Source organism: Gymnodraco acuticeps, unplaced genomic scaffold (assembly GCF_902827175.1).
Source record: "Gymnodraco acuticeps unplaced genomic scaffold, fGymAcu1.1, whole genome shotgun sequence".
Taxonomy (NCBI): domain Eukaryota; kingdom Metazoa; phylum Chordata; class Actinopteri; order Perciformes; family Bathydraconidae; genus Gymnodraco; species Gymnodraco acuticeps.
In genome coordinates, this window is record NW_022991911.1 from 81,580 (window position 1) to 94,594 (window position 13,015).

At 43.2% G+C, this 13,015-nt stretch overlaps 3 protein-coding genes across 5 annotated transcripts; all 3 read left to right on the top strand.

The window, feature by feature from the left end:
* Window positions 1–1,547: 1,547 nt before the first annotated feature.
* Window positions 1,548–3,345, top strand: tp53rk (TP53 regulating kinase). The gene is made up of 2 exons (XM_034200130.1): window positions 1,548–1,833; window positions 2,746–3,345. The coding sequence occupies exons 1-2, from the start codon at window positions 1,608–1,610 to the stop codon at window positions 3,225–3,227; spliced, it is 708 nt and encodes a 235-aa protein (XP_034056021.1). The 5' UTR covers window positions 1,548–1,607; the 3' UTR covers window positions 3,228–3,345.
* Window positions 3,346–3,611: 266 nt separating this feature from the next.
* Window positions 3,612–9,447, top strand: LOC117535604 (tapasin-related protein-like). Of its 3 annotated transcripts, none has more exons than XM_034200127.1 (6): window positions 3,612–3,972; window positions 4,004–4,268; window positions 4,357–4,695; window positions 6,221–6,553; window positions 6,669–6,788; window positions 7,871–9,447. In XM_034200127.1, exons 2-6 carry the CDS (start codon window positions 4,205–4,207, stop codon window positions 7,981–7,983), a joined length of 969 nt encoding a protein of 322 aa, XP_034056018.1. In that variant the 5' UTR covers window positions 3,612–3,972; window positions 4,004–4,204; the 3' UTR covers window positions 7,984–9,447. The 3 variants fall into 3 exon arrangements, with proteins under 3 accessions (XP_034056018.1, XP_034056020.1, XP_034056019.1); XM_034200129.1 differs by having other exon boundaries at window positions 6,669–6,782; XM_034200128.1 differs by having other exon boundaries at window positions 3,612–4,268.
* LOC117535611 (SLA class II histocompatibility antigen, DQ haplotype D beta chain-like) lies at window positions 7,987–10,672 on the top strand (the record flags this gene model as incomplete). Its single annotated transcript, XM_034200136.1, has 3 exons — window positions 7,987–8,200; window positions 9,457–9,774; window positions 10,131–10,672. Coding segments are annotated over 3 exons (645 nt in total), but the record flags the coding sequence as incomplete, so codon positions are not given.
* Window positions 10,673–13,015: the final 2,343 nt, after the last annotated feature.

Consider the following 13,015-nt stretch of genomic DNA (forward strand, 5'->3'; position numbering starts at 1 on the left):
TTCTGAGTAAAAACCCTGTAACATTCCTCGCCGTCCACTTCCCCGCTAGCCTGTGACAACGTCCTTATAAAGGTTGTCGCATTGAAAGCACCTGGAAATTTGGTAGGCCGTCCTGAATTCCTGTTTGTGTCCCTCTGTAAAGACATTCCAGTTGACGACACCTGAAGTAGAATGTCATAAGACAATTACAATTCAGACAGAAAAATAACAAAACCTTCCTTAATTTAGCTGACCTTACTCTTAGTCAATCAACTTCATAATACTAGGATAGGAGAAGGCAGAAGTAAAGACACTTTATAAACTTACTGTCAAGCCAGTTGAAGTGGGCTTCCTTTTGGAATGACCCGACAGATTCTGACACGACAGATTCTAAGCTACAGAAAAGGCCGACATAATAACTGACTAAAACACCACATGCAATATTACAAAACATGTCAACATTATGAGATTGTCTGATAAACAGTAAACAGGCAGTCAGCACAGTTAAGATTATTTACAATGAATTCAAATAGTAATACAATGACTATTAAAGAAGCATTTACACTGAAGACAGAACTTAGGCTGCTGCTGATTTAATGTAGCGGACAGACAGATCATATTGACATGCTTTTGTCATCCTTTGAAGTTTAATTAATTAGCTGACTAATTAATGATCAGGGTTGGGAAGTTTACTTTTTTTAAATGCAGTAAGTTACAGATGACTAATTACCCTGTTAAAAATGTAATAAGTAATTTAACTGACTATGTAACTATTTGTATTGATATTCTAATTAATTATGGTTGTTTTATGTTTTTTGTGAGTCACTTTGGATAAAAGCCTCTGTCAAATAACATAACCATAACATACGGTTTCATTAAACAAATAAACAAAAAGGCTAACAGTTGGTTTTGCAGCGAGTCATCATAGGCTAACAGATTAGATTTAGCACTTGTTGCTTGTATGGCTGTCCAATTCAATACACCAGAATAGTTGTTAACTTTAAACAAACAACAAGATTCACATTACTCACACTCTTACTGTAATTAGTGATTAAATCAACAATTAATGTAGGACACCTAGTTGGGCTTGCCAAAATCACGCTACAGTTTAATTAAACAAATAATCAAATCAAAACTGTTTATTTTGCCGAAAGCTATAGCGAACAAATAATTGTTTTTAGTGCCTTTAATACGGTTAGAAGCTATCCTAAGCTAACAGATGTTTGTTTGTATTGCCTTAAGACTATCATAGTTAATGTTAGCTTATCACACTTCATTTCAAGACACCGGAATTGTTATTAATGTTAAACAAATAAAACTTTAAAAGCACTTCACATTACTCACACTCTCTGCGTTGTCGTTCATATTCATGTCTAGGTGGCAGTGTCACGAAAAACTAGGGAGTGCGGTCCCAGGAGTGCGGTCTTGAGACTGCAGCCCATGGTCCTGAGACTGCAGCCCATGGACTGCAGCCTCCGACGCTGCAGCTTCATGCTACTCCATGGAGGTCCACCGGAAGGGGAGGGACTTCACCACTCAGGTCTTGATCGGTGGCCGCCAGGGGGAGCCTGTGAGAACACAGCAGCAGACAAACAGAGCCTAGAAGAAGAAGAAGACCGGAAGTAAACATGGCCCTGGAGAAGAGCATGGCGGCGATCCCAGAGTTCCTCAGTAAAGCAGAGTTACTTAAACAGGGAGCAGAAGCCAGAGTGTACCGGGCAAGGTTCCTGGGAAGGCCGACTATTGTTAAGGAAAGGTTCCGGAAACAGTACAGACACCCGCTGCTGGACGAGAAGCTGACCCACCGCAGGACGGTGCAGGAGGTCCGCTCCGTGCTGCGGTGCCGCCGAGCAGGCGAGTCCCCCCCCCCACACACTGACACCGCTGAGGGGTCAGTGTCAGACCACTCATTAACATTACATAAAAGTAGCTTATTAAATGTTCACTGAGCTAACTACAATACAGAAGTGAACACCGCTCTCCGTGCTGGGGCTGCATATCACTGTCTGCCTGTTAGAGAGACTAACGGGTGGGTTGTGTTCCACTCAGGTTCCACTATGGAGCTGTGCAGATGTCTTGGAAGAACACAACTTGGATATAAAACAAAGCTTTATAGTGTATAAAGATTTTTTTATTATCACATTTATAACATTTGAAAAATAGAGATCACAACATCCCAAACTTGAAATTGCAGAATAATAACCCTTCTCTTTTAGAATCAACCATGCAAAAATAATATAACAAAAAAGGGATTTATTCACAGCTGAAGTTAGTCCTCTGTTTGTTTTCTTTTTATTTATTTACCAGCTCTGTGAATAATTGTTCAGTTTCCCCCCAAAGATGTACATGTTGGGGCCGCTCTAACCCTGAGACATGACACCTCCACATACAATCCTTGTGTATGTGGATGTGTGGTCCATCTGTATTTCAGGCCTAATGTGTATTGGTCCTGTGTGACATCTGTATTTTTACTGTTATATATTAACAGATTGAAAACTGAAAACACTCAGTCATTATTTATATTCTTCTTCTCCTTGTTTTTCAGTAGTAACCAATTGTCTATAGGCACACACAGATTCAGAGGTCATGTAAAGATGCACAGACAAGTACTTTTTTGGTCTTGATCTGGTTGAAAATAAAGAAATGTAGAATAATGACGTCCTTATGATTTGATGCTAGAAAACACAGGGTCCTTTTTATTTGATTTTGAATCTTAAGAGGCCAACGTACACGTTTTAAATAAAACTCTTCGTCGTCTCTCCTCAGGCATATCTGTCCCGGTGGTCTATTTTGTGGACTACTCATCCCACAGTATTTTCCTGGAGGAGATAGTGGGCTCCTCGACTGTGCGGGACCACATCGCCTCCTCCCCCCCGTCTGCTCGCTGTGAGGGTCTGGAGCCGCTGGCTGAGAGGGTGGGGCAGGTCCTGGCCAGAATGCACGACGAGGACGTCATCCACGGAGACCTGACCACCTCCAACATGCTGCTGAGATGCGGTCCGGAGGACGGGGTGTCGGAGCTGTTCCTCATCGACTTCGGCCTGAGCTACATCTCCGCTCTGCCCGAGGATAAGGGGGTGGACCTGTACGTGCTGGAGAAAGCCTTCCTCAGTACCCACCCCCACACAGAGGCGCTGTTCCAGAGGCTGCTGAAGAGCTACGCTGCGGCATCCAAGAAGTCCTCAGCGGTCATTAAAAAGCTTGAGGAAGTCCGGTTGAGAGGGAGGAAGAGGTCCATGGTGGGGTGAAGATCCGTGCTGTGTTCAGGGCCTCTGGAGATCACGTTTATACAATTCAGTTATAGTTACAAAGCTTTCATTGTGCAGAAAATATCCAACATAAAATAAAAAAATGTTGTGAATAAAATGTTTTTTTCTTCTCATGGGAGGCAGATATAAGCATGTTGTTTTGCACCTGCGAAATGTTACATACAGACTCAGTGAGATTTAGCATGATACATCAGCACCTTCATCCATATTTACTGATACTTTCACATTTAGTACTAATGCTGCACAGACCTCAGAGGCTGTTGCACTGCTTACAATAAAGTAAGCATTCAGGAATGTAATGCTTATCAGGTGAAAATATGTTATGATGACATTATTTACCTGACTTCAAATCCTTTCTTCTTTTGAACTGGTTATAGGTAGGCTGTATGTGGATCCTAGTTTTAGTTTCCTATCTTTTCACCTGAAATCACTGAATCAGTGCTGTTCCTGAGATCTGTTCCTTTTTAAACACTTCATCATACCAGGAATAATATGCAGCTCATATGCATTTATTTTGCACACAGATAACAGATCTTTGGATTTTGGACATAAGCATTTTGAAAGTTTAGATATGTTTTGCTGAAATATTCCCACTAGAATAAGAAGACCAGGGGCCTCTATCATTATTGAATGATAACGGCTCTAACAAAAAAAAGAGAGAGAGAGCAGAGGAGTCCTACTGGGAGAAGAATGAAAGTACGAGTCTGGGCTCCATGAGGAGGAGGTGTCAGCCCCAGGTCAGAGTCCAGGAGGAGGTGTCAGCCCCAGGTCAGAGTCCAGGAGGAGGTGCATTAGAACAGCACTCCATGATTCATACCTTCTGAGAAACCAGGTGAATGGTTACCGCCCAGCCCTACTGAACATGATCCTCACACAGCTACCACGTGACCCTCAGTCCAGGGAATGCCTTTGAGCTGTGCGAACACTGTACTTCATAATGTTCTGACATCGTCCAAATGCAGCACCTACAGAATATGAAAGTGATGATTAAAGTAATGCTTATTGTCTGCCACTGTGGAGGTAAGCAGCATTGTTTCAGAAGGAAGCTGTTTCTCTTGTGCAGTTTATTTGACTGTTTTTATTTTGCTAACTTCACTCATGTTTCCAGGCTCCTCATCTGACACTACCCGGCAGCTCAGTGTGTTGGTGGGGGCAGATGTGACTCTGGGCTGCCTGTTTGATAAGCTGTCCAGGCTGGTGGAGTGGAGCGCTCTCACCGTTGAGTGGAACGTGGTGGATACACATGCAGAGAAGAGCGTAGTGTACACCTTTGAGGATGGAAGAGCGCATGTGAACAGAGAGGGCTCTGAGGTGGACAGAATGCAGCTGCTACAGAGTGATGCTTCTCTGCAGCTCCACAATGTGACTGTGGGAGATGAAGGGCTGTACTCCTGCAGAATCATCACCCCTGTGGTCTACACAGAGACCACCTCACTGGAAGTGCTGGGTATTTACTCTGATCTGTGTCACGCACGCTACCACAACATGTTCTGCTCCTTGAAACACCGTCACAGAGCTCCCTCCAAATGTCTCAGATTGCTTGCGGCAGTTTTTGTTGCATGTTAGATTTCTGTTATGGAGGCTTTGTGCCAACAGAATTACCCATACTGCTTTTTATAGCCAATTGTGAAGTTATAAATTATACCTGGTAGCCTATGTGTTGCAGTTGTGGTTGCAGTGTTTATGGTTTATTACTGATCTATATTGTTTGGCTTCACACTGCTAACATATCAATTAATTAAATAAGTAGTTCAACATTTTGGGAATATGTTTTTTGCTGTCTTGCTGAGAGTTCAAATAGAAGATTGATAGTACCCTTTCACTGCATTAAAGATAGGCCTACAGTTATCTATCAACTGGTTAGCTTAGCTTGACACGTAGAAAGTTGAGCTAGCCTTCCCTGGCTCTGTCCAAAGGTGACACAATCCACAAGCTATCACAGTTTACCCATGTTTCCATTTGTTATGCTAAGCTAAGCTAACTGGCTGCTGACATTAGATTTATATTTTCTGTACAGAAATGTTTTGGCAACTGTCGTCATGATAACAGCTTCCAACACAATAGTGACACTTTATCACAATATTAATTTCACTTAATTAATTTGTTGGTCTCCCCCAACAAAAGGTGGGAAGTAACTAAGTAGGGGGGGGGGGGGGGGGGGGTACTGGAGTAAATCCACCAGCTACCCTGCAGTATACAAAGTTATTCAAACTAGCTGCACCTTCACCAGCTTTGAGAACACTTTCATGATCAATCATTATAAAACATATCATATATATTATTCTGAAATGGACCAATCTGCACAACGACTACTTTTACTGTCGCTACTTTCACTATATTTTGATGAGAATACTTTTCTACTTTTACTTGAGTAACATTTTGAATGCAGTACTTTTACTTGAGTAACATTTTGAATGCAGTACTTTTACTTGTAACAGAGTATTCCTACTCAACTTTTACTCAAGTACAAGATCTGTGTGATGATTCTGTTTAGTTTTGTTGTGTGCTTTTTGTGTGTGTTCTTCTGTCTCCCCCTCCCTTCTCTGTTTTCTCAGTGTGACAGGGAGTTGGCTGGCTCCTCCCAGCAGCAGACCAGGCACACCTTTCACTCACCTCTTCAACCTGTTGACATAAAAGCCCGGTCCTCATGCCACTTCCGGTCTCCTGTCCTCTCTGTCTCCGTGCCAGCCAGCTTCCTGTGCCTCTGCTTAAAATACACTTTTTGTTTTTGACCATCTCTCTCTCTAAGTCTTTTGCTTTGGAGTCCAATATCTCTAGGCCATAACAATCTGAGTACTTCTGCCACCAACTTATAACGTTCTGTTTCATTGATAATATTTTCATCACAATATGTCTACCACAGCAGCGTGCTTCAAAGTTTCCTCCCAGAAAGAGACGTTTTTTATGTTACATTTTAGGGAGTAAGACCCCACCCAAAAATGACAATGTAATGTTTTTGCTCCCGCCCCCAGCGCGGCCTTCAGTGTTGCTCCCAGAGAAGGCAGCAGTGACGGAGGGGGAGGAGAAGACGATACAGTGTGACATCACAGGATTCTATCCAGAGAAGCTGGCCGTGACGTGGCTAATCCTGAACGGCTCCCGCACTGTGCTCGCAGGGTTAAGCCCCCTCTCCCGCGTCTGCACCGAAATGGCCATTCACAATGCAGATGGCACCTTCAGCATCCGCAGTGGCATCACCATGCACTCGTCAGCAGTGAAGGGTGGAGAGATGAGCCTCATGTGCCAGGTGGAGCACAAGACCTACAGCCGGCCGTACAACACGTCTGTCACACTGACTGTTCAGGGTGCTGCTTTTTCTTCTTTCTGTCATCATGTAGACTCATTTAACCTTTAATGTTTCCTACTCAAATACACATTTATTATATGTTATATATATCTCTCCATCCCTTTCCCCTGCAGCTCCACCCCAGCCTGTGTACAGTGACGTCACCCTGATAGCTCTCACCAGTGTCACCAGTCTGCTGCTGGTCAGCGCCGCCATCGGAGGAGCTCTGCTTCTCTACGCCTATCTGTGTAAGGGTATGTCTCAGTATAACCAAAGTGCATGTTTACTCTTTAAACTGTTCAACAAGTCGAGCCTGAGTTTGAAGTGAGAGTGTGGATGTGATGATAATAGGTATTATGGAGATTGTTATAGCACATATTATTATGTTCACTTCAATAAGGGTTGTCCATGGAGTAGGAACAGAGTGGTGATTTCTGTAGGTTTTTGATTGTTTACATTTTAGTATTGGTCTTTCTTTATAACATCATTATTTCTTTATTTTTCTGATTCATTATGGGTTGGATCAGTTGGCTCACATGAGTATGGGCGGAACTCTTGGACAATATATCAGCTGTTGACCTGTGTGAGGTGTGTGTGGAAGAGAGGGTGAAAAGGACCACATGTTTTTGCACTTTATAATTTGTTAATTAAATCAACATTTTGTTGAATGCATTTTTTGATCTCAGCAACTCATTTTTGTTGCATGTCAGACAAAGGCACGGCTGACTTCAGCCTCTGAGCGACTTCTGTTGGTTTCCTGAAGTCGCTACGGATGGAAGACATTTCAACCCAAATTCATTCCAATGCAAATCTTCCTGAAATATCTCAGTGGTCCAACACACCGGAAACCTCCACCAGAGGGCATTTACCTTCTGCCTGGGTTTAAGTTACTCTCTAGAAAAAAGGACTGGAATTTGCCCACAAAGAAGATTTACTTACATCCTCTTCATCCCTTTTGTCAGAATGTTTTGTTACCTAACAATATTTCTGAGGGAATTCTTGTACTTTTAATTTCATAACCTTCATCTTAAGGCTCCTTCGCAGAGTGGGGTTATGTTTTAAACATATGATAAGCTTATTAAATGTTTACATTTCAAATATAAGGACAAACCAGGGTGTACAATACAAGTGGGCGTTTCTCATCATAATTCTTCCCAGAACTTCATTTCATTGATGATGCCTGAGCCATCAGAACAACGTGGGGGGAGGGTTTATTGATTGTAGAGGCGTTATTCTCCTCTATAATAAATGATCCAAGTTCGACACACTTTCCGAATGAAAAGAAAACCCGCTGTCTTTGTCTTATCTGTGCAACAACATTCCTATTTCTCCTCAGCTCCACCAAGTGTTTCTGAGATCAGCAAACCCAGCATCGTCTATGCTCAGGTGCAGACGGACCTCAGATGCACCATCAGAGGAGCTGGACAGCGGGAGCTCAGAGTGAGGTAGTCTAAACTCAGTGCAGGCTCAGAGGAGCTGTCAGAGGGGGGCTCTCTGCTGGGCGGGGGGGATCTGAGTGACCAGGCCTGTCTGCTGTCAGACTGTGAACACCACACATCCGTCCTGACCGTGTGTCTGACCGTCTCTGAGGACCGGACCCAGTACCAGTGTGAGGTGCTGTGCAGGGGCCAGAGCATCACCAGAGTGACCACAGTCCGGGTGAAAGGTGAGGAGGTGGAGCGTTCTGTAACAGCAGCAACTAGGGAGCATTCTACGATATACTTTGATTCAGTATTGTAATCATTTCTAAATAACTGTATCCCAAACATTACTTTGTATTGGTGCCTTTGTGTGTGGCTTCTATGAGCTACTTCTTTCACATTGTTTTCAGTTTGTCATTTGACACATTGTTATTTAAAATAATTGATTGACTTGAATTGAAGTCACAGGCTGTCATGAAGGAAACTTATACATAAATATGTGCATAATGCAAGAATATATCAGCGAGACAAGTTCACTTGGTCAAGATCCTTTCAGCAAAAAATGCAGCTGCTTAAGGAGCGTTAAGGTCATCCTTTCACCTGTTGTCCTTAAACCTCAAAACTAGTTCTCTTGGAAACCCTTCACCTGAAAAGCAGTCATTGTTCAACAGATGGTGTTACGTTCCCTCTTGGCTAGGGGTACAAAGGGAAACGACACGACCAGTTTGGAATTGGTAATTGTTACCGGTGGTTTATTTGTAACTAAAAATGATAAACACCAGAATGTACACAAACAGTTTTGACACCAACAAAGGGCCAAACTGTTACTGGTTAACAAAAGGAGCACTCCAAAAGAGAGTAGCACCAGGGTATACAAAAGGAAAAGAAAGTACCTCACTTCTAAAGTGGAACAAAACAATAATCAAAACGAGGCTGTGTGGAAACGCAGCTGTTGCTGATCAACCGGTGCTAATCACCGGGGTCTAAGCAATATGTTCACAAATGCTGATCTACAGGCGCTAAGCTAACCTGGATCTAGGCAACACACACACACAAACCTTATACTAGACACAGAATACTAGGACACACTGCTAATCAGTGTGCTCGCACAGAACCCTACAGAATACACACTGCTAGGCAGTCTTAAGAATCACAGAAAATGGCTTTGTCACAATGAGAGTTTTGAGGCGTCTGTCACACAATACAGAGCCTCCCGAATGGTATCCGTGCCCAGCCTTTATACTCCTCCCCCGGATGACGTGGCAGAAGCGGGCAGGGCTTGGGTGACGTCTGTTCAATCCCCGCGGATGTTGCGAGGTCGAGACGGCCACTGACAGCATAGGAACTGCACAGCTCATTTGCATCCACACACACACCAACAGAGTTAAGGGCACAAGGTAGCAGCGGCTGTAACAGATGTATAGTTATGTTCTGAGCTTTATTCTCTCCTCCTGTGAATGACACGGCTGCCCCCCCTCTCACCACACTGTCACCCCTGCAGTGGAGCCGTCTTTCCTCCAGATCACCAGCATCCCTCAGATCCCCAAGGTGGAGAGGAGCCTGGTGCTTTGCTGTCGGCTGGAGAACTTCTACCCCCAGGAGGTGGACCTGGAGTGGTCCAGGAACGACGGGGAGCCGGTCTGTGGGGTCACACACTTCGGACCTTTCTCGGACCACACCCGGCTGTACAGCCTGTGGAGTAAGATCCAGCTGCTCATGGCCAGAGAGGACGAGAGGGCCGTCTACAGCTGCCGGGTCTACCACTCCAGCTTCCCTGCTCCGGGGTACAAGGACGCCCTGTACCACATCAACACTCAAGGTAACTCCACCTAACCTCTTACTGTTGGTTTGAGCAAACCAGCTTCTGTTGACTTCCTACAGTGGTGGAAAGCAACTCATTACATTTACTCTAGTACTGTACTTACGTTTTTTAGGTACTTGTACTTCACCTGAGTAATTTCCTTTTATACTGAGAGAGAGAGAGAGAGAGAGATAGAGAGAGAGAGAGAGAGAGAGAGAGAGAGAGAGAGAGAGAGAGAGAGAGAGAGAGAGAGAGAGAGAGAGAGATAGAGAGAGATGAGAGAGAGAGAGAGAGAGAGAGAGAGAGAAAGTGAGAGAGAGAGAGAAATGAATGTGGAAAGTATCCATGCTAAAAGAGAAACCCCCCCCCCACAGGGACTCCTCCTGACGTGATGTTCATCGACTGCGAGCCGCCGTGCCCCCTGCTGGGGGGGGACTGCACTCTGCAGCTGTGCCTCAAAGACTTCTGTCCTGAGACGTGTCAGTGACCTGGACTAAAGATGGAGAGGAGGTTCCCTCTTTCAACACCCCCCCGAGCCTCAACATCAACGGCCTCTACTCCATGTACACTTTCCTCAAACTCACCCCCACCAAGCAGGACCGGGGCTCCAGGTTCAGGTGCCGGGTGGAGCACAGCGCCCAGCAGGAGCCGGAGGAGAGGCTCTTCACCCTGCCGCTCACACACAGCCTGCTGAGCATCCAGCCTGCAGACCCCTGATCCTGCAGGCTGTCTGCACTCCACAGTACTTTGATGTATGAGAGTGGGGATGCTCTCAGTAGAGAGGTTTAATGTCGTGGGTCACAGGTTCCTAAAGGATGCACCAGGGGTGGGGAACCTTTTTCCTCTCAAGGGCCATCCTCCGAGGGCCGTACAAATTATTGACCTCTGCTTAAAAATACTAAAATCACAGCCCACTTATTTCACCTTTCTTTCATGCTGTGCAAAGAAAAAGCAACCTCTTAATCCAGATATCTCACCATGACTCATGCATGCACGTGCAGAGTTGTAGCATGACCACCAAACAGAAAGATATGGACACACGATGTGTGCAAATGTATTTAGACTCCTATCCATGTGAACATGATTTAAGTGGGGGGGACCTAACCTCCAGGGGGGTCCGGGAAGATTTTTTTTTAAATGTTGAAGTTAAAAGCATCAATCTGGTGCAATTTGAGAGCAACATTAGTAGATCTATGGATACATCTCTCAACACCCAGATGAAACAGAACTGTAAGCAGATTTTCTTTTTCTTTATGGATATTTTACAAATCACTCCCCTTTCAAACTGTATTCTTGTTTATTAATAACAACTTTTTTTTACTGTCATATAGTATTTTATACGTGTTTACTTTATTCTCTTATTTTTTTATAACTATAATGATCATATAAAGATGGGCCTTTACCTCACTGGTTGTAGAAAAAGCTTCTTATATTCGTTAGCATAGCTAGCTAACCAGATGCTAATAACAACAAAGTTATTAACTGTATGATCAGTATGACAGATGAGCAGATCGCCACTGGGCTTTCAACTAAGACACAGCGCTCCTTATGGGTACTGCAATTTTTGGAAGTGCCGGAGCGGAGCTGCGTTCTGGTGCTCCCCGTCAGAACTACACCCCTGTCAGACGAGACATATACCACGTGATGACACGTTAGGCTTGTGTTGTGTTCAGGGACCCTGACCTTGGCCAGGAAAAACAGGCACTCACTTGTTTAATTATTTTGCGGTCTAGATTTCTTTAATTTTTTTCTTTTTTGCGAGTATTTATAAATTACCTCGAGGGCCGGAGGTTCCCCACCCCTGCACTAGACAATACAAATAGTGCACGCTGTGGGATAAATATGTCCCTGATACCTCTGATCTGATGCGCACATTTTATTCATGGGTCCATCATTTCTTATAATCTGTATATCCTGGAAAGTTTCAGAAAATACTTCATATATTATTCATATAATGATTGATACTAATTATAAGTTAAGCCGGTGCTAGCAAAGTTCATATCTCTGCATGGTGTGCTGGGAAACTGAAAGAAACGTAAACACCGGAACTCTTTGTAATAATATAACATTTGAAATATAAAAGACAGACCCAGAAAATAATCTGCTACAAAGGATTGTGGGGGATTTATTAATTAGAAAAAATATATATTTGTAAGATATTGGCTTTATACTCAGCAGTTTATTTCTGCTCAGTATGAATTCTCATGAGTTCTCCTGCCACCCAAGGAACTTTAAAATGTCATTTAATATCTAAAGACGCAATGTGAGGGCACATTAAATCCCTCAAAGTTACTAAACAACAACACACACTAATGTTAAGCTCCAACATTCAGCGAGAAAACATTTAATAAATAGTATTAAATGATTTGATTGTACTATTTAGCAAACACTTTTGTTTCCCTGTCAGAAAAGCTCCCCTGTGATTGGCTCTCCTGAGGAGCTCTACAAGTGACAGGTGGGAAAGAGAACGATGAATCTTGTATCAGTTCTGTTGGTGGCCCTTCAGGTCAGGTGCAGCGTTATGTAAGGCTCACACTGTCCTTAGGGTTCACTGTTAGAGTTCTGGAGCCTGCATAAAGTCACTCTGTACAACATTTGATTGCATCAGGAAAAAAGTTGAGTAGTAAAACAGCTTTTATTATTTGATAGTGTTTGCACAATGAATGTTACAACAGCGTTTCCATGTACAGACAGTTTGATTGACTATTGATGATGATTTCAAACCGAGACGAGGATGATTAAATGTTATTGTTCATAAACAATGATAACATAGTGCAAGAAGGGAGTTATGATAAGATCAGCGACAATCTGTTGTGAATATGGAGTTGAACAGAGATTAGAACTCACATCCAGTTCATATCTTGGGTTTACAAGGCGTTTGGTCAGTGGTAGAATATCAGTCTGCTTGAAATCAGTCCTAAACATATCAAATATTCATTTAGCACAACCTGAAACTCGTACAAAACACAGCATGGATTCAAACTATGACTTTGTTTATAGGTAAGATCATATTAAACACACATCCTTTGATGTGTGTTTAACACATGTGTGATAAAGCGCAGTTCTTTCATTCTATATATTTATGTTACAACCTGAAGCGATCACACCTTAAAGAGAAAATATCTTGGTCCATAAATATTTGGCTGACACTTAAATTGACTTGAAGTCATATTGCAGAATGTGTCGTGTTTTCTATCAGCAATCTTTACTACACTACACATAATACTCTTCATATTTTCACATATCTGAAATATTTGAA